The sequence below is a fragment of the Trachinotus anak genome, unplaced genomic scaffold, assembly GCF_046630095.1.
Source record: "Trachinotus anak isolate AG129_WGS33_773 ecotype Australia unplaced genomic scaffold, CSIRO_AGI_Tana_v1 ptg000045l, whole genome shotgun sequence".
In the NCBI taxonomy this organism is placed as follows: Eukaryota; Metazoa; Chordata; class Actinopteri; order Carangiformes; family Carangidae; genus Trachinotus; species Trachinotus anak.
In genome coordinates, this window is record NW_027273896.1 from 133,162 (window position 1) to 160,498 (window position 27,337).

The following is a 27,337-nucleotide window of genomic DNA, read 5'->3' on the forward strand; positions in this document are numbered from 1 at the left end:
TGTCTACTGTAACAGCTGTTTTATTCTTTAACCTCAGACCTGTCAGTAAGTAAACTTTATTTATACACATCTTTTCACACATGAGCCACTAACAGTTAAAATCAGTCCACATGTGAAAACACACACAGAGGAAGACAATACAGCACCAGTAACACACGAGAACCACACAGGTCAACTGAGGGTTTAAACACACATGTCTACAGCTGCTCTTTGAAGGACTCCACAGAATCAGTAGGTGGAGCAGGTGGAGCAGTCATCAACCTGGAGCTGCAGCCTCAAGTCTTCAAACAGGTGAGTGGGACAGAGAGCAGGTTAAGTTCATGGTGGAGGGAACATAACAGGGAGCCAGTGAGTATGGGTGATACAGGTGTGATATGAGAATTGCTGGTGAACGTTGTCCCACTTCATGTTGTTCCTGTGTTAGTGGTCAATTCATGTTTGTAATTGGACTCAGTCTTGTCCTGTCACCTTGCTCTGAATCATCTGAATCAAAGTGTCACAGCTTCTGGTTTCAAACTGACTGGATTCAGTGTATTAAATGTTTCCTCAGTAGAAGGCCACTTAAAGACCCTCTGATGAAGATCAGGTGTTTCACCTTGTTAACGTCCACATGATGTTTTTATATAATAGACATATGATGAATGAAATAATGACTGAGTGTTTCCACCTTGAACTGCAGTGAACCAATGACAGTCTCATAAAAACAGATTCAGCGAGCCAGGGATTCATACGTCATAGGAACCAATCCTGTCAACTTGTGGGGACTGGTTTTTCATTCAGAAAAAGTTTCACTGGTAATCTGAAAAATCAATCCACATTTATCACATCTGAAGTTCTTTTCTGGAATGTGACAGGTCAGAGTGACAAGAGGCTACAGCATGAGGTGGTCACATGGTACTTTATGTCACACCTGGACTGACAGTGTGAAGCTGTGAGAAGCAAAGCTGCCAAATAAACATTAGAAATATTAGACACATTGCAGACATATTGGCCCAAAGTATAAAAATAAGACCATGTTGTAAAAATGTTTCAATCCTAAAACAGTGTCAGTTTGATCTGATTAACACACACGTAGAGAACAGGTTTCATATAGACACACACACGTGAATCATCGTCAGCACAGTGATGTCTACTTTGTGGGTAGTGGGATGGACCACTGTTCCTGTGGAGTCCTCAGTGACGTAACTGTTCACCCTGAGGTGCTCACCTGACAGTGCACCCTCTGGTACTGTGGGGAGGAGTGTCTACGGCTGACACAGCCACAGCACCGCTCACTGGGGTGAAACCTGCAGAACAAGACATGGCACCACACAGGATCAGAGCAGAGCTGCTGTTAGGCAGCATGTCATCATAGAGGTGTAGTGCAGAGCCTACCTGTTCAAACGCAGCTCCTGGTCTATCTCCTCCAGAGTCTTCCCTTTGGTCTCTGGAAGCAGGAAGTAGAAGAAAATCCCAGCAGCCATGGCGGTCAGGCCGTACAGGAGAAACACCTTCGACAGACCAATCGTCTCTGTTGATCAGAAATACAGTTCACTTCCTGATCACCTGAGTTTCACCTGTAACTCACATGAGCGGCGTTAAAACCTGACAGGCGTGAAGACTCACAAGACTGTTGAACTGTTCACTGTGTTTGATCTGTGTCTGTGCTGCATGTTCACTACAGACATTCACAGACGCTTTCCTCAGCAGACAGTTTGACTTGTCATCAAGGAAGAGCTCAGGAGCTCTGCTCAGTGTAATATTCATGTCAACATGTCAGTGAGTCAACATGTGGAGTAGCAGGCCCCTGGAGCCCTGATACCTGAGCCAACAGCTGACAGCTGAGCCAACCAAAGGTCTAACAGAACCCTGAGAGCTCCTAGCACAGCCTACTGTACCTCCACCTGACTGATCTGATCACACAGATGATCCAGTTTTAATGTCTTGGTTCTTAGATGAAGGATCGTATTTGTTGACTGAGGCTGAGTAGTCGACTGAAACACCACAGAAGAAGAGAACGGGTGTTGGGCCGGAGATGAAAACTCTGCTATGGGACCATTTGACAACGTTAAAGAGATTGAAAAAGTCATTTGTACCGACATGTGTCACATCCTGTCAACCTGAGGGCAGGACGTTATCGTGTCTGATCAGAGATGTCTTCTACTGTAGCACCAGGAAGAAAGTACAGGTTGACTGTCACATTTATGACTATTGAGTCACCGGTGATGAGCTTTGATGGAGGAATCACCACCAGCTGAAGGAGATGGAGAGCAGCTCTGTGGGTTACCAGCCAGGGATGGCGGTGATGACCTGGAACCTTGCTTGAGTCCCCCCCTCTCTGGATCATCAGCTACACCTAGGAGGGATGGCGATGAGATGGACCAGGCTGGAGATCAACCAGAATCCAGGGGTTAGGAGCAAAGGGTGTGGAGCAGGTGATGGATTCTCCATCGGGGCAGTCAGGACGTTGGTGCATTTGGGCTGGACCATGGGATCATGGTGTTACCACAAAGGACGGCACCCAGGAGGATCCTATTTAGATGCCAGAACCACCTCAACTGGCTCCCTTCACCTCGGAGGAGCACTGTCTCTAGTCCGAGCTCCCTCTGGATGTCAGAGCTCCTCACCCTGTGTCTGAGGCTGAGCCTAGACACCCTGAGGAGGAAATTTATTTGTATCTGTTGTTGTGGATTTTTCTTTTGTACCTACTTGTATTCTGCTTGTATTAACACCTCAGCCTCAGATATTACATCAGCCGAGGTCAAAATGAGTATCAAAGTAATTTCACCCAGCAAGAAATACACACTGACTACACCACTGACACGGGTGGATATGCCAGGTACCTGACCTTCAAGGAGGTGCAGCTGGGCATAAGGAGAAAAAGTCCATGGTTTTAAACAGAGCCCCAGTTCTTTTTTCTCTTTTGTGTATCTCTGTGGCATAAAATGATAAGTGGAATAACACGACAGACAACCGCTGCATCAGGAGGAGCTGTGGTGGATCTTTTTACCATCCGCATCAGCTCATTTGCCCCAGCTGTGACCCAAGCCTGAAGCACAGTGCCAGGTATAACGAGCGTTTAGCAGGAGGTATTGGGGGGGGGGGGGGGGGCTGTGGACCCTTGAGCAGAAAGATAGAAAGACTCAAGGGTCTCATGTGCATAACTCCAAGAAAAGTCTGATTAGAGAGGAATCCCATGTGGCTGCTGCAGCTGGTGACAGGGTGCACCACATACACAATGAGCCAATTGAGAAGGGGAACATGATGATGCCAGAAAGGGCCTCAGTTCCTTCATGTTATCTTTTTGGGATAAAGTGAGGTTTGGACAACTTCAGGTTCATGAGAGCTGTTTCTGTGTGAAATAAACCTTCTACCCCCATATGAGGAGGGGTCAGCAGGGTGTATAAGGCATAGCATGTCTGAGTTGTATTCAGTGTCTGGGTTCATGAACCAGCCTCAGGTTACTGTATGATCTTATATTTTACAGTAAATATCTTTAATGACACCAGACCAGTGCCTTACTCTTAATTTTTGAACCTTGTTGACTGTTTTAGAGAAATAAAGTATAGTAAGTTTTAGAAAAGTGTTGCAGAGACTCCTGAAGAGGTCTGAAGAGTTTTTCTGAGACACTGTGATCTCCCTCATTCAGTCACTACCCAGAGCTCATGACCACAGGTGAGAGTCAGAACAAAGATCAACTGGAAAATCTAGAGCCTCGTCTTTCGGCTCCGTTCCCTCTTCACCACAAAGTTCTGGTACAACATCCTCATTACTGCTGACGCCACACGATCCACCTCACCTCCATCCCACCCTCACTGTGAACAAGACCCTGAGATACTTCAACTTCACTTCACTTTGTGTTCCATTTGATGGTTCTGGTTATGCTTGGTGGTTGTTATTGCTAACTGGCTTACTAGAAAGTGAACCAATATTCATGTTATTTGTTATATGGGAACTCACCGATTACATTGAGGAAAGTGCACGTGACCAACAGGTTGGCAGCCCAGTTGAAGCAGCTGGTGAAAGCGAAGGCTCTTCCTCTGACAGCAGCTGGAAATATTTCACTCAGCAGAATCCAGGTCACTGAAAGACAAAGAGTTTCCCAGCTGTTATGACCCAGTTGAGCAGGTGAGGCTGACAGTATGTGGGGTAATTTATTTTAAAGGCTAATGCTAGCTAATGGGGCATTGTTGGCTGCTAGCTGCTACAAACTGATTTGTGTTGGCTGACAGTACTGTTGTATTTAAATAAATCTGAGTGTAGCTTGAGATCAATATGAAGATCAAAGTCATTTTGAGTGAATATACAAACTTGGTCCGAATCCGATGGAGTATGCACTGACCACAGCCATCATACACAGCAGAATGACCCAGTTCACCATGATGCTCGAAGACTCTGGACCAGGGTCCAGTGGTTTTCCTCCAACTTGTGTATTGTTATGAAGAAGCCTGTGGCTCTCATCAAGAGGAGTGTCAACAACTGACCTGTGACCAGCAGGAAACTGAGGCAGGTCTGTCGTGTTAACACTGAACTCCTCAGAATCACACAGCCTCTTAGCGTTCATCAGCGACGGCCCACTGAGCAGTCCAATGGTGACCAGACACAACGCCATGATGGAGCATCCACCGATGAGCAGAGGCCTCCTGCCCACCCTGTCTGAAAACACCATCGAGGTCAGAGTAGCGATCACTTTGACCAGACCCAGACCCATTGAGGCCAGCACCGCGGAGGCATTGCTCTGAAAGCCCACTGAGTGGAAGATGGTGGAGGCATAGAAGAGAACATTGGGCTGACCGCTGAACTGCTGGAACAGCACCAGCCCCAGTCCTATCATGGTCCGAGTCCTCATGTTGTCTTTACTCTGGAACAGGGACCTGCTGTCATACTGGACACTCCTGGTGCTGCAGCTGACCTTTGAGTCCTCTGTTTCTGAGGTTTCAGTGGGATTCATGAGGTTGCAGCTCACAGAGTCCTTAGTGCTGGATGGAAGGAACCGGATAGAGACCAGCTGCACCAAAGTCGGAACCACAGCAAGTCCAAACATCCACCTCCATCCTCTCCTGGACTGAGAGAGGAGGTAGTTGATGGCATAAGCTGCCAGGATGCCCACTGTGATCCCTGCTTCGTACAGTGTCACCAGGAATCCCCTGCGATTCGTGGGAACCATCTCAGACACAAAGATGCAGCAGGACATGGAGGATATACACATGGCGAAACCCACCGTGATCCTGCCAACCACCAGCACAGGGTAGGAACTGATGAGCAGGACCAGGCTGCCGGTCAGGATAAGGATGTTGCTGAGGAGGATGGCGTTCCTGCGACCATGGCGGTCGATCAGGCAGCCTCCCACTGTGGAGGCAAACAGAGCTCCAATCAACACAGAGCTGACCAGAGCCTCCTGCTGGACACATGAGAGCCTGAACTCCGCCTTCAGCTGCAACAAAGCACCTGAGATGATGCCCAGCTCGTAACCAAAGACCAGACCCCCTAGGGTGGACACGGCACTGGCCAACAGGAGGGTGGAGCAACCTAGATGTCAGGAAACAGTCAGGTTTATTCACTGAAACAACTTTAGAAACCAGTGTGAACTCTGTGGTGATTTTTAAGTTCATGTTTCAACCTCATGGGTTTTCACAAGTCTGTATGAACGTCAAATCCACCATCAGGGTCTAGAGCTAAGGAGGATTGAGACATTCAAAACCACATCTATGCTAATGTCAAGATGCAGCTGAGCATCCCTACTGTCTTGACTAACTGTGTTGGTGTGGTTAGAACAATGAGACTATGTGACTCTACACACACTGACACAGTCGTCAACTCTTTAAATGAACACTGTATTATTACATGACATTATATTCTGCTTGGTACTGCACAAATACATGAAGTCATTGTGTGTAGATGTCTTAGCACTTTTCAGTCCAGGATTAAATCACCCTCTAGTTTTTACACAGTACCTGTTGTGTTTTAGTCTCCACATGATTAATGAATGTTTGTTGCTCTGACTGCTCTACAGCTGTTCACCACAGTAACCTGTGAGTCTTTGATGTGCAAGTCTATTGACACAAATGTAAATGAGGGAAACCAACATGCAAACGAGCTCAGTGCACTGTCTTCATATCCATATTCAGTACAGAGGTAAAAACCTGACAGAGCTTCATTTATTTTAATGTCTAATGTAGTTTCAGAGACCACATGTCAGTTATCATCAGCTTCAACAGGAGAACATGACTTTAAACAGGTCAAGCCCACAGGGACATCTGCACCATACTGTACATTAGAAATAAACATGTCTTCTCTTACCCATGGCTTCTGTCCTGTTATGAACACATCTCAGTCAGACTGCGCAGGACTGACTCTCAGGTAGAGGATGTCATCTGTAAATCAGAGGCAGACATTAAATGATAACTAAGGATCCTCCTGATGTGACCCACACACATTGTCCCACTCAATGAAGAGACAGGGAAACCCACAGGAGCCTGTTGCAGCCCCATTGCCATGACAACCCTCCAGCTGATTGCATGGTCTCATTAGGGAGTCCACTTGAGATGGGCTCAACAAAACACACAGCTGTGTAGAAATCAGTTAGTGTGTTGTTACTGTCAACAGTCACATCAACAGGTGACTGTGTCCACATCAGTGAGTCCCTGTTCCTCTGGTGACACGGTCTTTCACCGTTAACACACTGTAGTTTATCTAGGACTACAGGATAACAGAGATCACCTCTGGTAGGACACAGTCCACTGAGCATGCTCAGTCCAGTTCTGTTCACACTGCTTCTCCAGCTCATTGTGCTACACATCACAACCTCTTGACTTTGGACAGACATGTTTTGAGAAATTCACAGTGTCTGGGACAGAGTCTGATCGTCACCGTGAGTATGAAGACATTCATATAAACAGATTTATATCATCTCAACAACACTAACCAGGCAACCAGGCCCACAGGTCGTCTGTCAGCAGGTTATTATGACCCATAGTTAGGTTTTGTTGCTAGGCGACATCTAGTGGTCGTAGTAATGATGACAGGAGCAAAGGGAAAAGTGCGGTGACGTAGTTTATAGAGCGATAAAGTCCATGTCAGGAGGAGGTTGGGGTGGACGGATGGGTCAGCAAAACACAGGAATATGACAAAGGATAGGGGTGTTTGATTCCCATGTGAAAGTAGCAGTTTATGTTGTTTCTATCATCCATGACCATTCATTGTTATTATTGTAACCATGAAAACAGAGATCATCTAATGTTGAGGAAGTGCTTATTTTAACCCAAATCACTATCTTTTTCCTTAACCTAACCAAGACATGATGTTATTAGTCTTACAGGACTGATCTCTGTTATCAGTCCTGAATCAACCACAGTGTGTGTTCATCATGAACACACAACATGAACACACACTGTGAGCCTCTGTCAGCGTAACGGAGACTCACTGATTTGTTTCATAGTTAGTGTCCCTGCAGCGGCTCCCGTTTGATAACCTTCTGATCCTCTGTCAGCAGGACTCCAGCAGCTCAGTACTAGACTTCAACAAAGTCTAGAAACTCATGAGAGACAGATAAAAAAGATGAATCATATCAAAGCTGCAGGACAGATATAATAGACCCGACATGTTCCAGTTATTGATCTGTCACATGTTGATGAGATCATCAGGCTGAGTAGAGTCAGCTGAGTGTCCCTGAAGCCTCAGAGGTGACTGTCCCGTTCCTGTCAATAATAACACTTCTCTCTTTCAAACCCATTTTTTCAATTATTATTAGACACAGACTGGAAATGTAGAGAGAGAACCTCCGGCTGGGAGGGGACTCGCTGCTCACGAGGTATGAACCCTAAACACCCCTAAACCTAGTTTCATCAGACTTCATCTGCTGATGAAGACCATGTGTCAAAAGCTCAACAAGAGTGTCAGTAGGCCTTTAGTGGGACTTGTTTTATCAGTAGCTCTTGTTTATTAAGCTGTGTTATTATTATATATACATACAGACATCCTGCTGAGTCCGAGCTGTTCATCCAGAGCTGGAGGAAACATTTCAGTCCTTCACTCCAGTAAAATACAAAGTCAAAATACTCAAAGTCAGAACGGAGTTACATAAGTACATAAGTACATAAGGATTTAAGTGTCTCTGAACTGCGCAGGACAAAGAAGAACACAATAGTCTCACTCCTGGACTGGGTCCACTCACCGGACAGATCAGAGCAGGGACCAGGTCTTACAGTCCTCTCTGTGGCCCCCTTAAACACCAGCCTTCTGTTGTGGACTTACATAGACCCGCTACTCGTCAGGACCGTAGACCGTCTGTCCGGACAGGAGCCGAGGCCGCCGTCAGACGGGACAGACAGATGCAGCTGTCAGAGGCCCGGGCGCTCCGCAGTATGGTCGGCGGTGAGACCTCCGGGAGGTAAAGCGGACTGACGGTGAGCAGAGAGCGGGTTCAGCGGGGAGAGATGCTGCTGGGAAACCGCTGGTCCTCCAGGAAGTTGGAGCTACGTGGCAGCGGCGTCAAGTTACAGGAGGAAAAACTTCTGCGAAGTTTTGACGCCAGAGGTCGACATCTGTCCAAGGCCTCCAGGAGGGACCAGCGAGTCCTGGAGAGGATCAGCGCTGCACAGGTCACCAGGGAGCGGGGCAGACTGGTTGCCATGGTGATAATGACTGACACTGAAAGATGTCACAGTGTCATTAATAACAACAGTGTATATTGGAGTGCTTTGATGATCTGCTCTGACTGAACTTCTTCACCATTGTTTGTTTGTTGTTGTGTTTTGTTTTGTCAGTCGTCTGCTTTTCACAACTGAGCAGGAAACATCAAGTCAATCATGTTCCTGCACTGTTGCAGGTTTGACATTGGGGTCAAAGGTCCCCACTGACTCTTCTCTTTCATTTAGACACAGCCTGGTCCTGTTAGCCTCACATAACTGCCAAGATGGCTGCCAAGGGGATCGACATGCCTGTAAGGACTTTGGCCATAAGATCACAGCTAGAAGGGAGTCTTCAGTTTCCCTCCTACCAGGTCCTGATGGTTTGTAGTGGGGGCCTCATTCCTCCAGAGACAGGTGGTCTGTTGGACAATGAAACATGGCAGGAAAAGAATAAACATCTGTCTGAACAATCCATGTATTCATTTGGTTGTTTTAGTTTCGGTTTGTTTCCACATCTTTAAAACATGGGACAGACAACTATGGGACAAACAACACTGACATCAGTCCCTATATTGTCACTGATGTTCTCACTGTCCTCACCTTAACCATGAGTGACATCAGAGGTAACTTTGTGGAAGCAGCCTGTGTGTGTTCACTGAACTACACTGAACAAAAATAGAAATACCACTTTTGTTCGGATCTGAGACTTTTTCTAACAACTAAAGACGTCTTTCTCTTCACACCCTGTTTGAATCTGTCAGTGATCAACATCATCGCCCCACCTGACAGGTGAGGCTTATCCAGATGCTGATTACACAGACAAAGACATTCATGAGATACTGAAGAGTGTGGCAGCCTGAGCAGCTCTGAAGCTGCTGGATATTGACAGGAAGTGGATCTCACACACAGGTTTTCAGCTTCCTCTGGTGAACATGAGGCTGCAGGTGAACGACACAATGACAGGCCTCAGGATCTAGCTACTATATGATATTTTATTTGACATGTAATGACACTTATTCTGAGTGTGTGTGTGTGTGTGTGCATGTGTGTCTATTGTGTTTATAGTAAAAGTAAAAACAGCAGTGTTACATTTATATGTTTATGCCTCTGAACTTTACAGAGAGAAAGTGAAGCAGTTTCAGTTTTTACGAATAAATGTAAACACAGATTTGTCTTCATTCTGTAGATTTTAAAAAAATCTTTATTGAAAAACAAACACATATACATAGAATACAAACATGTGCTAAATAGAAATAAAATAATACAAATAGTTAAGAAATTGTATAAAGGAGATAAAATGAAAAATAATATAATCTAAAGACATATTGAATCAATCAAGTACAGTACAATAAAAGACAAAAAAAAGAAGTTTAAGGATTATTTCTCTTTAAAAAGTTCATTATACAGCTTGACAGTCCTATTACTCTTTATAGTGTTAATAAGATCAAGCGCTTAATATACTCTCTGAATTCGCCTAAAAAAACTATAAAGTTTATGTATATGAAATTTACTGTATAGAATCAACAGAGTTACCATGAATTCAGTGTCATATTTATTATGTTCATAATATGTAATGATATTTTTACAATCAATTTTGAAATTATTTTTACTTTCACAGATTATACAATTTGTCAATCAAGCCCAAAAATTAAGCAAGCATATACATTCGTAGAATAAGTGTATCAAGGATGCTGGTTCATTTTTACAAAAATTACATTTGTTTTCAACATCTGAAAATCAGGAGAGATATAGATTTGTTGGATATATATTTTGATATGTACTTCTTTAATGTTATTGCTGATACAATGCAGTAATAACCATGCTTTCTGCCAATCTATATCTGTAAAGATATTGCTCCAAAAAGCTTTCCCCCGGGGGTAATTTTCCTTCTTTCATAAAATGCATTATGAATACTGTATGTTTGTCAATAACATTTATCATCAAGATTGGTTCTATTCTTAGGACCTCTTGAAATTGAAGATGACTTTTCATTAAATGGGTAAGACCATTAGGGATACCTTTCATTACATAATTAAATTCTTTAGATGTTACAGGAAAAGATTTTATAAGAAGGAATCATTCATAACTTAACATAAAGCCATTGGTATCAAAAAAATAATGTCTTTATCAACCCAGTTTTGTTTAAATAGAAATTTATTCCAACCATGTCTGCATTATTATAAATGATTGTTTTATGTGGGAAGAGTTGTGTTTGCTACACATTTTCCAGGCTAATAGGGCTTGTTAATAACATTTTGACAATTTTAAATGTAATTTGGAGATGTTGTAGTTACAAGTGAGTACGAAAATAAAGACCACCCAATTTATTAAAAATATTGTTTGGGACAAAGTTCAAAATAGAATTTTATCTTTTAAGACATTCCTTCATTTTACTTTAAATGTGTTATTTAAATCAATAAAGTTTAATAGTAATAGGACACCTTCTTTTCTGGGTCCTGAAACAATTTTTTTTTTTAAGGTAGTGGTGTGTATTTTTTCCAAACAAGACATTAGTAAGTATGTTGTTAATGTTGTTAATGTCCTTAATGGTTGAATCTGAGACAAACATAGATAGAGCAGGATAAACAAATCTTGAAATGCCCTCATCCTTAGTTAAGAGAACTCTCCCAGAAATAGAGAGGTCAAGTCGAAGACACATATTCATGATATTATTTGCCTTTTTAAGTTGTTGTCTTGATGGTATATCTTTAGTTACATCAATACCTAAATATTTGACTGTTCCTTTTCAAGGAGTATTGCATTGTTTTCTTCATTTGTATCAGTTAAAGATGAGATTTCACATTTTCTATGATAGGATTTCGTTCTGTAGTTTTTTCCCCTCAAAGCTTTATTGACATTTAGAATTATATAAATACAATAAAAACAGCATTAACAAGAACACAGAATACAAAAGAACAAAGCCGGGGGGGTCACAGAGAGAAGCGCTAAATAAAAATATTATAATGTTTGAATAGCTTTTTTGTTTTTGGTTTCTTTGATTGAGTTAATTTATTGTTTGATTTCTTTTCAGAAATAATGAGAGATGGTTTATGGATAGAAAATGTAGATCTGTGTATGTGAGATTTTGCAATTAGGAGGATCAAAATAATAATATAGAATTGTTTTGTTTTAGAAGGAGAGTAAGAAAAAAAGCCGAACAACACATTTTCATATGAGAGTGAGAAGTCGCAGTCAACAGTTTGAGAGATGAAAGCACATACATCCTGCCAAAAAACACAGGAGAGAGGACATGGCCAAAACAAATGACTGAGATCTTCTGGAGCCAGTTGACAAAAACAGCAGTCTATGTTAATGTCTCTTTTTTATATCTTTGTAGAAATAAATGCGATGAATCATTTCAAAGGTCACTTCGTTGATCTTATTTATCACATATTTAAAAGGTAAGCACCAAATTTTCCTCCAATCCAGATCTGGAGTTAGGTTATTCCAGTGGAAAAATACATTTAGAACAGAAACCGTTTCTTTTTGAAGCAAACTACATATATTGCAGTTATTATTCTTTTTAGAGGAGAAACAGAGCCGGCCAACATCAGTAACAGCAGGATCTAGTGGTAATAAGGACAGTCCAGAAGGTACCGAGTTTCTAAGAAGCATGACAACACCAGAGGGGATTGTGTCAAAAACTACAGGATATTCCTTCAGTTGTACAGGTATACCATATTTGTTTAGAAATTCATAATATGACATTAATAGACCACTAGAATTGAAAAGCTGGGTAACCAGAGAAATACCATGAGCAAACCAACTCTCCAAGAATAGTGATTTGTGTTTATATACTATGTCTTTATTGTTCCAGGTATAATAACTGTGAGGGGAAAATGTGCTTGTAAGGAAGTTCAGGCCGCCATGATCATATGAGTTCATTAGGACCGACTTTCTATCACAGGGTAATTTATTTTTCCACACAAATTATGAAGTATTTTATCAATGGTCTTAGAGGTCTGTTTGGTGACATGTAGAGGTAAGGCTGAATATGTAAGTCAGGATATGCCTTCTGCTTTGGTCAATAAAATTCTTCCTCTGAGGGATAAATCCCTTTGAAGCCATGAATAAAAGTTTTTTTGTACTTTCTCAATGACAGGGTCAAAGTTCAAAGAGCATCTGCAGCCTTGGTTTTTGTTAATGTCAATTCCTAGTTAAGTAACTGGAATCTTAGAGATAGGCGTAGTATTGCAATTTTTGAGGGCAAGCAGTTGAATTATTTTTGAATTATATCAATAGCTACTGAGACTTTGGAAGCATCTTTTGAAAAAAGTAGTATCGTCAACGAGATAGCTGATTATGATCTAATTTTTAACTATTGTGATGCCTTTCAAAGGACTAAGTTTAATGAGGTCACAGAGTAGCTGAGCACAAATTAGGAACAAGTATGGTGAGACTGGACAGCCCTGTCTGACTCCACAGTTTATGTTAAATGTAGGAGAGGTGCCTGTATGTAGTTTATTTGAACAGTTCTTCTAAAGCTAGAAATATAAATTTGTGTTCGATTGTGTCAAATGCTTTGCAGAAATCTACAAGTAGGATAAAACCATCATCATTGCAGAAATCAGCACAGTCAGCATGTTTCCGTGTGTCAATGACGTCACCTCCTGCGGTGGAGGTGTGTTCACGGGGGAGGCCGCCAGGTGGCAGCACGCAGGCACCGCTCCCAGGAAGCGGTGACACATGAGACGCAGAAGAGGGCGGAAGTAAACACGGCGCAGGAGAACAACATGGCGGTGTCAGAGCTACTCAGTAAAGCAGAGTTGTTAAAACAAGGAGCTGAGGCCAGACTGTACCGGACAGAGTTCCTGGGGAAGCCGAGCATAGTGAAGGAACGTTTCCCGAAACGGTACCGACACCCGGTGCTGGACGAGAAGCTGACTCACCGGAGGACGGTGCAGGAGGTCCGCTCCATACTGCGCTGCCGGAGAGCAGGTACGGTCCGAGGCAGAGCTCCGGTCCGAGCCGCCGCCACCATGGTGGTATCCAGCTGGAGATAAAGGAACTTAGCTCCTGTAAGCTAACCTTGGTCAGTTGGTTAGTTAGTTTAAAAAAAAGTTAGTTAGTAATAAAAAAAAAACCCCAACAAAAAACAGTTTGATAATAAAAAACTTGAAGTCAATAAAATAAAATGTCCGTTCGTTAGTTAATAGTTAAAATTGTTGTTTAATTAGTTAGTTAATAAAAAATAGTTAAAAAATAAAAAGTAAAAAACAATTAGATATGAAAAATAGCGTAGGTCTGTTTATTAAACCAAACATTTAAGTTTAACTAAAGATTAAATACTTAACATTATCATCATCATCATTATTATTATTGTCATTTTTATTATTACTGTTAACAGTAGTAGTATTAGTATTATTGATGATTCTGCATGTTATTTTTCCCATTGAGGCGATCCTTTCAGTTCACATTGTTACTGTCATCAAGGCTTCATGAAAGAAGTGAAGCTACACACAGAAACATTTATGTATTATTTATTACAGAAAATGTAGGAAACACTGAAACAGATGTCAGTTTTTCTGAGCAGGAGAATAACGAACACAGAAACCTGATGTTCACTGAACGTATATTTAATCACAGATATAATCATCATGCTGTGTTGCTTCATTATTCATCCAGGTCAGACTGATTCATTACCTTTAAAACATCTGTTGAACAAACTGAATACCATTCCCACTCTACACATTGATGGTAACAACTGTGACAACATGATCTCAGACACACTTACCTGAGTTACCTGAGTGTCATCTGTTCAGTCCTATACCTAAGAATTGTTCACCTGTACGGCCACTAGAGGACAGGACATACTGATACTTTGTGCTGGTGTTGTGAGGCTGAAATGCTGTATTACTGTGTGTGGTGTACCAGGTTGTGTGTGTGTCACAGTGTGTTTTGATATTATTTAGATTAATTGTTTAGAAACTATTAAAACACATCAGTGAGTGTCACACATCACCATTAACACACACACTGTAGTTTATCTGGGCTCAGTCTGCTGTTTGTTTGATATAAACCACAGCAGTAAACCTCCTTCTCTCCCCTTAGGAATCCCTGCCCCAGTAGTCTACTTTGTGGACTACACCTCGCACTGTATTTTCCTGGAGGAAGTCGTGGGCTCCTTGACTGTGCGCGACCACATCACCTCCATGCAGCAGTCTGACCCTTGTCAGGACCGGGACCAGGAGCTGGAGCGGCTGGCTCAGCGGGTGGGCCAGATCCTGGCCAAAATGCACGATGAGGACGTGATCCACGGAGACCTGACAACCTCTAACATGCTGCTGAGACGTGGCCCAGAGGACCAAGAGTCTGACCTGGTCCTTATTGACTTCGGCTTGAGCTATATCTCTGCGCTGCCAGAGGATAAGAGCGTGGACCTGTACGTGTTGGAGAAGGCATTCCTCAGCACCCACCCCAACACGGAGGCGCTGTTCCAGGAGCTGCTGAGGAGCTACACGGCGGCGTCCAGCAAGTCATCAGCTGTCATTAAAAAGCTGGACGAGGTCCGGCTGAGAGGAAGGAAGAGGTCGATGGTGGGATGAAGATGAGCAGAGCTCAGGGACAAAGTTCTGAGGAGGTCACATCTGAAAAAGACTGTTGTGTGCGAAGAACAATAAAACCGTCTCATTGTAACATGAACTCAAGTCTCTTCATTCAGAGCACACACACACACACACACACACACACACACACACACACACACACACACACACACACACACACACACACACACACACACACACACTGTGACTGCAGCTGTGAGGTCCGAGGTTTATTAACACTGAGACCAGAATGTGGAGGACTACAGAGACCAGCTCCAGGTTCCTACACTGGATCACTGCTGCACCATTTATACTTGTATACTTGTGATGTCACAACTTGAAGCTTCATACTTGAGAGATTCATGAAGAAGTGTAATTTTGTTATTGTGTCGCAGTGTTTTCATTCTGTTGTGTTGTTGTAGAAGAGTGTTCTTCCCGCCTCAGTCTGATCATGTGACCCTGACTCTGAAGAATAAAGTTTTTCTGCTGATACTGATGAAGAAGAAACAAGGAGTCACACACCTTTTAAAACACTTTCCACCTGTCGTTGAATTGTGTAGGTTATCTCTGCAACACAAACAGGAACTGATGGTTCAGGAGAGAGATGTTACAGGTCACCTCATGGTGCAGATCATCATACAAGGGTCATGGCAAAAACTTGATACTGGAAGGTTTTTATTCGTGTGTGTGTGTGTGTGTGTGTGTGTGTGTGTGTGTGTGTGTGTGTGTGTGTGTGTTAGCATGACAGATGTGTGCACACAGACACTTAGTTTGAACAGACACAAAAATAAATGAAGTTAAATAACATTTGCTTCTGCACCTGTGTGTCTCTGCCACAGGAAGCTAATTCTTCACGTGTGGAATAAGGATTAAACTGAGCATGTGCAGAGTCAATCAGGTGATTCAGAACTGGCTTCTGATTGGAGAAACAAACCTTCCCCACTCTCCCTTACATATATATCAGAGCAAAGCGCAGGGACTTGAAGATGACACCACATCCTGTACACAGATCATCCCTGGTTCAGGTCCAGCTGGGGGCCTAGTTGCATGCCCCCTCTAGGTGTGTGAACAGTCACTATCCTTGTTAATGAGGGGGTGGGGCTACCATCAGATGTTGTAATTTAAGCTGTTCACTCAGCTGTATGGAGCAGACTCAGCATGTGTACGTGTGCAGGGTGAGGCACAGGAGGCTGCAGCCACAGGTCGAAGTCCAACAGTCTTTTAGAGCAGGTACTTCACACCCAGGTGAATGTTTGCCCTGCTCTGACTTTTCAGGGCCACAGCTGCCATGTGATCCTCTGTCCAGGGAATCATTGTGAGTCACCTCAGCGTGCACTGACAGCAGGGTGTCTAAGTCCCAGTGGAGCTACAGCAGAACATGAACACTGTGAGAACACTCCTGGTTGTTCTGCTCTGTGCAGGTGAGTGTGGATCTTTGTCGTTAGTTTCAGGCTGCAGAGGGAGGGGCTCAGCTGTGTCGACTCACTCTGTGTCTGCAGGGTTGTCAGCTGACTCCAGCAGGAAGCTCCGTGTGCTGGCGGGCACAGACGTGACCGTGAGCTGCCTGTTCCACACACCAACCCAACAGCTGGACTGGAGTGCTCTGACCATGGAGTGGAACGTGGTGGACAGACACGCAGAGAAGAACGTTGTGTACACGTTTGAGGACGGGAGAGCACATGTGAGCAGAGCTGGATCGGTGGTGGACAGAGTGGGGCTGCTCCATGGCAACGCGTCTCTGCAATTACATAATATGTCTGTGGCAGATGAAGGGCTGTACACCTGCAGGGTCATCACACCTGTGGTCCACACAGAGACCATATCACTGGAAGTACTGGGTAATCCTCTCCTGCTCCACATACTGTCTCACACAGACACACACACTCTGAGTACTTAATTAGGAACACCTGTTCATTCATGCAGAAATCCAATCAGCCAATCGTGAGTCAGCAGCAGAGACAGGTGAGGAGCTTAATGACTGTTGGTCTGAGTTTTTGTGAAGCTGTTGATCAACAGCAGAAGCGTCAGTGAGAAGCAGCCCTGTGTCGATGACAGAGGTCAGAGGTCAGAGGAGAGTGGATAGACTGGTTAGAGTTGAAATAATACTCTATAGATAATGACTCAGTACAACATGTCAACCTGGAGTAACAACAGCAGAGACCACATCAGGGTCCACTTCCTGTCAAGACCAGAAACCTGAGGTTGCAGTGGACAGACTCACCAACACTGGACAGGTGAAGACCTGGAGCCCAACATCCGAAGCCTTGTGTAGAATTCACACTGAAACGTGGCATTCGCATGAAGCAGGAAGCTGCCTATGCAACAAATAATTCAGATATATGAAATGCTGCTTTGTACGTCCCAGCTGCCTTGGAATTGAACACATATGCAGGAGCACCACCCTCCACCCTCTCTCCACCCTCAGTTTAATATGTTAATGAGTATCAATGCCTTGATCCCCCCCCCCTCTGTTCAGAGTCTGGAAAAATGACAAAAACAAGTAGAAACAATTCAGTGAGTGCAGAGAGGAGCTTCTGTTTTCAGAGTCCAGAAAAAGATTTGACTCTGACTCTGACATTAATAAAACAAACAGGGTGGAGGAGGCTGTTAATGTGGGAGGGTCCTGACCTGCCTCACAGCAGAGTGGAGTTGTCTTCTTCATTCTCTTACTGCAATGAGTAAAACCGTTCACAGTAGTATTTGGTTTAACACACTAATGGTCCACAGCTCTGTTTTGAACAGGCCTGCACATGAAGCAGTGCAAAGCTGAAGCCATCCAAATCTTTTCCAACTTTACAGGTGAGTTTATAGATGCAGGTCAACGACTCACAGACAAAGGAGGAGCTCGTCTGAAAGCTCTGATCCTCTAGTTTAACAGGAGTAAACAACATGTCTCTGGCTCAAACCACTGAGGAGAAATGATGCTCTAAACACAATGTGGTATTTAGGAGGGTATGTTCTTCTGTGTGCGTCAGAGAAATTTCATTTCACTCTTGATAACATCCGACCTTGAGCAGTAAAGTTGGTGTTCGTCATGGTTGTATATGCGACCCCTGGTGTGATGGATCTGGATTTCTGCTAAGGCAGCAGATGGTAGTGTCAGAGTGTGGATCCATGGAACCAACTTGTCCAGATGGTGGTGGTGGTGGTGGTGTTATGGTGTGGGGATGTTTCCCGTACTTACTTTAGGCCTTAATACCAATCAGTCCTCCTGAATGTCTCAGTCTATGTGAGTGTTGTTGCTGACAATGTTCATCCTTCATGGCCACAGTTCACCATCTTCTAATGGCTACTTCCTGCAGGATAATGCTCCATGTCACAACTGGTTTCATCAGCGTGACACTGAGTCCAGTTCAGCCTCCAGAACTCGATCCAGTAGACCCCCTTTGGGATGTGGTAGAACAGGAGACCTGCAGCATGAATGTGATGCAGTCATGTCAATATGGAGCAGATTGTCAGAGGAAAGTTTCAACATCTGGATCCAGGACCTGATGACCTATGGAGCTACCCAGCATCAGTGTGGTGTTCCTAATAAAGTGATCACTGAGTGTACTTATACATCACATACTAAAAGACTGAGTCAGCTCTGAAACTGAAGTCTTTATGCTACAGAGCTGGATGATAAATATTTGTGGTTTAGTCACCACCAGTGACTCATGTCATGTGACCCCCATTATCAATATAAAAACAGTGATTACTGCAGCTTTAAGAACAGCTGACTCAGGGATGTAAGATTTTAATATGTTCATGAGTCGATTTTTTTTAATTATTATGTAATTATAAAGAAATATAACTTGCTTTTAAATACATAGATTTATGTATTTCAGCTATAAATACAAATTGAAGAAATTGTTCAAATTTTGTCAAATTAAGAATGAATAATAATTAGGTCTGTCAGCATTAATGCATTAATTGCAATGAGATTAAGGACAAGCATTTTTTTTAAATCATGTTAATCGCATGCCGCCAGAGATTCCTTATTTTACACCGTTACTGCTGCTGTTGCCAAAGATTCTAGAGCACTACGTTCTAGAATCTTTGGCTTCTACTATTTTGACCCTTTGATGCACTCTTACTTGTTATCAAGCTGCCACAGACACTTCCTACAAAGATTTTACATGGTGGAGCAAGATACTTCATCGCAGTCATGTCTATGGGAGAAAAAGGGGGGCGGTTCTGGTCTGCATAAAGGGGCGTGTCAGGAGACCTAAAGTGTTTAAATCCAACACCTGAATCATTGTTGGTGAAGATGGAATGAGTTGGAAAATAAAAATAGATAGTTATGTGTTGTCAATCAAGAGAAAACAGTTCTGAAATGCAAAATAATAGAATTTTAATAAAACATCCAAATTAATCGCGATTAACTATTGACATTCAGTGATTAAGAAAAAATTAACTGTTTGCAGCCCTAATTATAATTAAACAAATCACAGTGTAAAATGTAAAATAATTCCATCAGCACATTAGATGTAGTTCTCTGACTGAACCGACTGCAGACACTTGTTTAAGATGTTTTAATTTAAAACTGTGTTGAAGTCTTTCATTATTTAAAGGTCCCATAATGTATAAAGGTAGATGTCCATGTGTTTTTTGATTATAAAGCAGGTCTAGGTTCTATATTAATACTCTGAAAGTATCAAAGCCTCAGTCCACAGAGAAATGCACACAGCCTGTATTCAGAAACTGAGCCTTAAAACCAGCCGTCAGGACTTCTGGAACTTTGTGATGTCACAACAAAGCAGTCACCACCCTCAGCCATGCCGCAAGCCCCGCCCACCTGGACCCACCATCCAACCTTGCAACCTTACTTGGATTTGGTGTCTGAGTGTTTACCTGTAATCTGTTATATTTTTATTGGATCACTCAGGAAACAGTCAGCCAATCAGAAGAGAGGCTCCGAGTTGTTACTAGAGCTCCAGAGAGAAGCCTGAGAGAGGAGATGTAAAACTACACTGAGATGGTTTTTGGTTCTTAAAACCACAAATATATCTTCTGATGGATATCAACACTTAAGATAAAGCACTGGAGAAGTTAAAATATGGACCTTTAAATAAAATCATATTTCAATTGACCTTCTGTAACTTTAACCACTCTGGGCAAACGGCTGCTGCTGCTCAGCTTCTTATAGGTGCTGATGGTTAGTGATGTCACCATAGGTGTTTAGGCTTTGACACTTGATGTCAAACAGCAGTTTCCTGCTCTGTATCATTAACAGCTTAACAAACACCTGTACCTGTGTCTCACCTGATCCCCAGCTCGGCCTTCTGTGTCGCTCCCAGAGAAGGCGGCAGTGACAGAGGGGCAGGAGAAGACCATACAGTGTGACATCACAGGTTTCTACCCAGAGAAGCTGGCCGTCACATGGTACATCCAAAATGGCTCCCGCACCCTCCACGCAGGCATCAGCCACCTGTCCCGTGTCTGCACTGAGATGGCCGTTCACAACCCAGATGGCACCTACAGCATCCGCAGTGGCATCACCCTGCACTCCTCCGCCCTGAAGGCTGGAGAGATTCACCTCATCTGCCAGGTGGACCACCACACCTACACCTGGCCCTACAACAGATCAGTGACGCTGACTCTTCAAGGTGAGGTCACTTTACCTGTGTCTCATCGTCACTCTGTGACCTTAGCTCTTTGTTTTGTGGGCCTGACCGCTCCCTGTCCCTGCAGCTCCGTCTCAGCTGCTCTACAGTGCTGTCACTCTGATCGCTGTCACCGCCATCGTCAGTCTGCTGCTGGTCACCTCTATCATTGGAGGCACTCTGCTCCTCTACACGTACTTCTGCAAAGGTGGGCTCATATGGACACACACTGAGACTGGGTTTACCTGTAGACCTGATCAGCCTGACAGAGGTGGTCTATGATCATCACCTGCAGCAGTCTGATCAGTCACTTATATATGATTGACAGGTGTTATTGGTGTCAGTGGTGAGTCCTCACAGGCAGGTTGAGGTCTGAGGTGTGGAGGACAGAACAGCATCAGACAAGTAGGTTTTTTACTGCAAAGCTTTTTCTTTTTACTTGTGTCCAAAAACATGTTCAAGTCTTAAAAACATGCAGCAGCCTGTGCTGCCTCATCACCTGGTATACACACCTGGAGTCTCTACTACAGACTGTAAATAAAGATGTACAGAACCTACAGGTTTCTGAGTGAGCTGCTCCACTGTCGCCATCTTGGCAGTGCCTGACTCTGCCTCTAACTCCCTGCTAATCCAAATATGGTCAAGGAGTTGGGGCTTGTGTGGAGCTGAGACTTCAGTGCATGTCACTAGGTGGCGATCATATGCTCACCCACCTGTCACTCAAAGAGGCCATGCCCTTAATTCTCCACCTTTAGTCCTTAATAAAATGTAAACAGGTGAGTCCTATAAAATTCAGCCCGTACAGTTGTCATAGAGGAGGAAATTAGCTCTTGAGACCAGAACAGTTTTTTTTACCAGGCTGTAAACATGTTTCTTTCTGCTGTAAAGACATTTGAACATGGGAGTCTATGGGGACTGACTCACTGCTGGAGCCAGACTCTAGTGGTCCTTAGAGGAACTGCAGCTTTTAGCTCTCGACCATTGATGCTTCAGGTTTCAGACCTGAGGGTGATGCTCGGTCTCTACCAGCTCAGTCCTACAGTGGAGGGCTTGTGACCACTCCCACAATACATTTAGCCAATATATTTACAATTTAACAGTATCAATATTCACATACACACTATGCACATGACTGCTGCCTTATACGGAATAAAATAAATATATAATAAATATGAAATATGAAACAGAAGCCAAAGTGAACCTGAAACCCTCTCTTTTGCGGACTTCCTTTGGTTTCACCTGTGACATGATGTAAAGGTGATCAGCAGGATCCCTGTGACATCACTCTTTTGACCACAGCCACTCATGTGAATTGACTCTGTGGATGTTTGTTGTTGTTGAAACCTACTTTGTTTGCATCCATGTTGTCTTCTTCTTCTGTGCTTTTCTGTAAGGCAAAGAATTCACATTGAAGAGAACATTGTTGATAATGATGAATTAACCAACAACATGCACTTGTCTCTCTGCAGATCCATCCAGTGTGTCTGAAATCAGCCAGTCCAGCATCATATATGCTCAGGAGCCCTCCCAGCTCAGGTGCACCATCCGAGGGGCGAGGCAGCGGGAGATCAAGGTGAAGTGGTTCAGATTGAGGAGCAGTGCGGACTCAGTGGTCCCCTCAGAGTCGGTCTCTCTGCTGCTCAGGGAGGATGTGAGCGAACAGGCTTGTCTCCACTCAGAGGGGAAGCACCACACATCTGTCCTCACTGTGTGTCTGAGTGTGACTGACGACCTGAACAGGTACCAGTGTGTGGTACTGTGCAGGGGGCGGAGCTTCAACAGAGAGACCACAGTCAGGGTCAAAGGTGAGTAGCTGTACCTTCATGTCACTGTTTTATTTATTGGCCCGGAGCTGCTGGATCATGGTCCTCAGAGGAGGACTCCTCCCCCTGCCCTTTACCCCTTGTAGTGGGTACATTGTGAACATACCCAACCCTCACTTTTACACCTTGGTGGTTTTCAAGTATATATTTCAAATGGATGAAGGATTATAGTCATTGGACGTCTGGGTTTAAGTTATCAGGGAGAACAGCCAGGTAAATGCAGCTCAGGTCCCATCCACTCTGTGATGTCCTGTGTCCACTGAAGAGTGTCATTGAATCACTGATTTCTAAAGTGAAACTGTTTTATCCGTTGTTTCTTTTAACCCCCTGGTCCATTTGTTATAGAAAGGAGGATCTGTCCTCAGATCGTCTTTCCTCAGACCCTCTGTCCTCAGATCCTTGCTTGGACCCTCTCTCCTCTGTCCTCAGACCTTCTGTCCTCAGACCGTTTTTCGAACCTTCTCTCTTTTATCCTCAGACCCTCTGTCCTCAGAGCAGACCCTCTGTCCTCAGACCCTCTGTCCTCAGATCCTCTGTCCTCAGAGCAGACCCTCTGTTCTCAGACCCTCTGTCCTCAGACCCTTTCTTGGTCCCTCTCTCCTCTGTCCTCAGACCTTCTGTCCTCAGACCCTCTGTTCTCAGACCCTTTCTTGGTCCCTCTCTCCTCTGTCCTCAGACCTTCTGTCCTCAGACCCTCTGTTCTCAGACCCTCTGTCCTCAGACCCTTTCTTGGTCCCTCTCTCCTCTGTCCTCAGACCTTCTGTCCTCAGACCCTCTGTCCTCAGACCCTTTCTTGGACCCTCTTTCCTCTGTCCTTTAATCCTTTGTCATGTGTCCTTAGATCCTCTGTCCTCAGACCTTAGACCCTCTGTCCTCAGACCAGAACCTCTGTCCTCAGACCCTCACACCCTTTCTTGGACCCTCTCTCCTCTGTCCTCAGACCTTCAGTTCTCAGACCTTCTGTCCTCAGACCTTAGACCCTCTGTCCTCACACACTCTCCCCTCTGTCCTAAGACCTTCCAAAATTGGACCCTCTACCCTGAAATCCTGATATTAATGACTGCTACCTCCTTCTCCATCCTCCACCCCCACCTCTCCCCCCGTCCCTCTCCTCTCACCACCCTCTCACCCTCCAGTGGAGCCATCTTTCCTCCAGATCTCCAGCATCCCTCAGGTCCCCAGGGTGGAGCGGCTGCTGGTTCTCTGCTGTCGGGTGGAGAACTTCTATCCCCAGGATGTCAACCTGGAGTGGTCCAGGAACGACGGGGAGCAGGTCTGCACCGTCACACACTTTGGTCCGTTCGCCGACCACAACCACCTCTACAGCGTGTGGAGTAAGATTCAGCTGGTCATGGCCCAAGAGGACGAGAGAGCCGTCTACACCTGCCGTGTTTACCACTCCAGCTTCCCCGATCCGGGCTTCAGAGACGTCCTGTATCACATCAACACTCAAGGTACCAGCAGCAGGTCTCTGTAGATACCTGTTCAGAGGAAACCTACATGTTACACAGGATTATGTGAGACAGACAGCAGTGGATCTGTCTCCACAGTAAAGCAGAGTCCAGGGGCCTCATGTATGAAGCCTTGTGTAGAATTCACACTGAAACATGGTGTTCGCATGAAGCTGGGAAGCTGCGTTTGCACCAAAACATTCAGATTCACATTTTCTTTGTACATCCCAATTAACGTGAAGTCGAGCGCACATGCTCGAGCACCACACTCCACCCTCTCTCCACCCTAAATGTGATATGCTGTGTGTGAATGCCCGGACCCCCCCCCCCCCCCCCCCCCCCCCCCCCCTCTGTTCAGAACCAAGCAGTAAGTGGCCAAAGAGAGAAGCTTCAGAGTGTGAGGTGGAGGTGCTGCTGTCAGAGGTGGAGTCCATGTGTCATCTGACCTCTGGCATTAAAAATAACAGAAAACAAACAGAGGGAGAGAGTGGTGGAGGCTGGTTATATGGGGGGTCCTGACTTGTCCTGCTTCAGTGAGGAGTTTTCTTCTTCTTCACTTTCTCTGTATAGAAATGAGTAAAACAGTTCACATTAGTATTTGGTTCATTAACTTCCACTGTGCAGTATTCTCTACACACATACAGTTTCTCATTCAGTTTACTGATGGAAGTAAATGACTCACACAGACAAACAGGAGCTCGTCTGAAAGCTCTGATCCTCTAGTTTAACAGGAATAAACAACACATCTCTGTCTCAAACCACTGAGGAGAAATGATGCTCTAAACACAACCTGATATTTGTGGACATATTTGCTCCTGTGAGCTTCAGAGTTGATTTTAAATGAATTTAACTGATAAATTTATTACTTATCAAGTAGCCACCAGTCACTCATCCTGTCAGCTTGTAGTCTCATCCTGACCATGATGTGTGTATGTGTGTGTGTGTGTGTGTGTGTCTGATCACATCAGGGAAATTGTCTCCTGCTGCAGTTGCGTAACTTGCGCTGTAACATTAGCCTGGTTATCATGTTTCTCTGTGTCCTCTGATGAAACTGCCCGTGCTCTGTAGTTCATGTTCACTTATTTAACTTCATACATGTGGGTGTGGTACTGTTGTGTCTCTGCTGTGTAAATCACTCTGAGGAGTAGTTGTGGTCTGACAGACTCATAAACCAGGTCCTGATGTTACTAGTTTCACACCAACAGACTAGAACAATCAGAAACCTGCATCAGACAGAAGCTGATGTTGAGGAACAACCCTGACATTCACTTCACTCTTCACTCGTCCGACCATGAGTGGGGAAGGTGGTTTACACAATGTTTGTACATGAGGCCCCTGGGCCAGATTAACAACCCCAGACCTGCAGGGGCCCCGGCAGTCTGAGGCTTGGTGAATGTCACTTGGTTTAATAGTTCAGTTATTTCCAAATCTGACAGAACAGTAAAGTAAAATATGATCTAAGGTGGGTCCTGAGGGAGGGGCCCTGAGTCAAATGTAGATTTACAGAGGGGCCCCACCCTGAATGAATCTTGATCACCGACAGTAGATTGTTATTGATATATGATGTTTAAACCCCCCCCCCCCAATGATATCAGGACACTGACTGACTGTAGCTTCAGTCACACACAGTCACATGATCCAGTAACATCTCTGCATCCACACAGGAAGTCCTCCTGACGTGATGTTCATCAACTGTGAGCCGCCGTGTCCTCGGCCCAGTGAACCCTGCATCCTGCACCTGTGTATCAAGGACTTCTGTCCCGAGGACGTCTCCGTGACTTGGACCAAAGACGGTGAGACGCTTATCTCCGGCGTCTTCAACACTCCCCCCAGCCTCAACGTCAACGGCTTCTACTCCATGTTCAGCTTCCTGAAAATCAGCCCCAGCAGGGAGGACCAGGGCTCGGAGTTCAGGTGCCAGGTGGTCCACAGTGCTCAGAGGGAGCCAGAGGAGAGGCTCTTTACTCTGTCTCTCCTGCCCCTGACCCCTGGCTGATGTCAGAGTCACCTGTTGATGCAGCGTGTGGGGAAACATGATGATGACCTCATCGCTGTTTTTTCTCAGTACTATGGAAAATAAATGCTTTAAGTGTTTCTGTCACGTCAGACGTTTCCTGATGTCAGGTTAAATCTATATTGTTTTTTATTTGATATAAAAATATCAGGTCACATTTTTATTGGTCCTTGTGAATTTATTTCTGATCTCCTCTTGATGTCTCCTCCGTCTGAACCTGACTGATCACTCTTTCATCCTTTTGTCAGTGGAGACTTTGTTCTGTGTTGAGTTCGTGGGATCAGACTGGATCACTGTGATGCTGAAGGAAACTTAAAAACAGGACAATTCTGAATGAAGTTCTGCAGAGAGGAGGAGCCTCTTGTTTCTATGAATTAAAGCATGTTTTCTTATATCAAAACTAAGTGTTTCAGGTCCGTGTGTTCACATTTGACTGAGTTATGACTCTGATGAGAAGGAGTGTGAGAGTACCTCAGCTGCATTTATCTGACACAGGTCAACATTATACCTGTTTATCATGTCAGCAGAGTCACTGTAGCACGTTAGCATGATTTTAGCATTTAGCCCAGAGTATCTGACTGCTGCATGGATGTGAATCCTTTATTTTAAACTGACTATCATGAGTCTGACTCTGTTACAGGAGCCACATGATGAATCTGTGGAGGACTCCCTATAACAACAGTTTGGCTGCACAGCATGAGTTTATATGGACTGTGAGAGGAGGAAAAACAAACCCTGTCGGACACATCCCTACCTGCTGTAACATGGATGTCTTGTGTTAATCAGTAAAACACAGGATACTGAAGGGTTCAGTGTGAACTGTGTGAGGCCCATATCTGAAAATGTGGTTAGAGAAATTCTGTGAACTCAATCATTAATCTGTGGTTTATCATCAGCTTCTGTTCTGAGAAGCTGCTGATCAGTTTGCTGATGAGGAGATAAAAGATGGAAACAGGACATGTGCTGAACAGAGGAGGACAGGACGAGTCCAGCAGTCAGAGGACAGATGGGGACGGAGACAGATGTCTACCTGGTCATGGGTCACCTGCTGGTGCTGCTGCTGCTGTGGAGCTCAGGTAGGGCTCTGCTTTAATGAAGGATGTGAGACAGGGTCAGAACCTCAGAGGACAAACACTGAATTAAACTACAAAGCTTTAGTGACAGGGAACGAGCAGGAAAAACAGAGTCTGACTGTCCAGCGTTGATCAATCAATGAAGAAAGTGATAAGCAGCTGAATTGATCATGAAAATAATCATATTTTACAAAATACGATCAGGAAATATTAGAATTCTTATGAAAAATCTGTGGT

General features: G+C 44.3%; 3 protein-coding genes and 1 long non-coding RNA gene across 11 annotated transcripts; 3 read left to right on the top strand and 1 right to left on the bottom strand.

Moving 5' to 3' along the window:
• Window positions 1-2: 2 nt before the first annotated feature.
• slc2a10 (solute carrier family 2 member 10) lies at window positions 3-8,534 on the bottom strand. Of its 6 annotated transcripts, XM_071473077.1 has the most exons (8): window positions 8,153-8,534; window positions 7,403-7,506; window positions 6,280-6,353; window positions 5,428-5,508; window positions 4,291-5,328; window positions 3,940-4,062; window positions 1,375-1,510; window positions 3-1,286 (listed from the first exon to the last, which is right to left on the bottom strand). In XM_071473077.1, exons 3-8 carry the CDS (start codon window positions 6,281-6,283, stop codon window positions 1,190-1,192), a joined length of 1,479 nt encoding a protein of 492 aa, XP_071329178.1. In that variant the 5' UTR covers window positions 6,284-6,353; window positions 7,403-7,506; window positions 8,153-8,534; the 3' UTR covers window positions 3-1,189. The 6 variants fall into 6 exon arrangements, with proteins under 6 accessions (XP_071329178.1, XP_071329174.1, XP_071329171.1 ...); XM_071473073.1 differs by having other exon boundaries at window positions 4,291-5,508; window positions 8,233-8,534; XM_071473070.1 differs by having other exon boundaries at window positions 4,291-5,508.
• On the top strand, window positions 8,483-9,079 carry LOC139615267 (uncharacterized). Its single transcript, XR_011687327.1, has 2 exons — window positions 8,483-8,612; window positions 8,856-9,079. It is a non-coding gene; the product is annotated as an uncharacterized lncRNA (long non-coding RNA).
• A 4,205-nt stretch (window positions 9,080-13,284) lies between these two features.
• Window positions 13,285-15,664, top strand: tp53rk (TP53 regulating kinase). Its single transcript, XM_071473101.1, has 2 exons — window positions 13,285-13,547; window positions 14,661-15,664. The coding sequence occupies exons 1-2, from the start codon at window positions 13,343-13,345 to the stop codon at window positions 15,152-15,154; spliced, it is 699 nt and encodes a 232-aa protein (XP_071329202.1). The 5' UTR covers window positions 13,285-13,342; the 3' UTR covers window positions 15,155-15,664.
• Window positions 15,665-15,877: 213 nt separating this feature from the next.
• Window positions 15,878-26,427, top strand: LOC139615282 (signal-regulatory protein beta-1-like). Of its 3 annotated transcripts, none has more exons than XM_071473099.1 (8): window positions 15,878-16,214; window positions 16,430-16,575; window positions 16,654-16,992; window positions 20,410-20,742; window positions 20,828-20,947; window positions 22,209-22,544; window positions 23,699-24,016; window positions 25,678-26,427. In XM_071473099.1, the coding sequence occupies exons 2-8, from the start codon at window positions 16,533-16,535 to the stop codon at window positions 26,007-26,009; spliced, it is 1,821 nt and encodes a 606-aa protein (XP_071329200.1). In that variant the 5' UTR covers window positions 15,878-16,214; window positions 16,430-16,532; the 3' UTR covers window positions 26,010-26,427. The 3 variants fall into 3 exon arrangements, with proteins under 3 accessions (XP_071329200.1, XP_071329198.1, XP_071329201.1); XM_071473097.1 differs by having other exon boundaries at window positions 16,210-16,329; XM_071473100.1 differs by lacking the exon at window positions 15,878-16,214 and adding an exon at window positions 16,235-16,384 and having other exon boundaries at window positions 16,461-16,575.
• The last annotated feature ends 910 nt before the right edge of the window (window positions 26,428-27,337 follow it).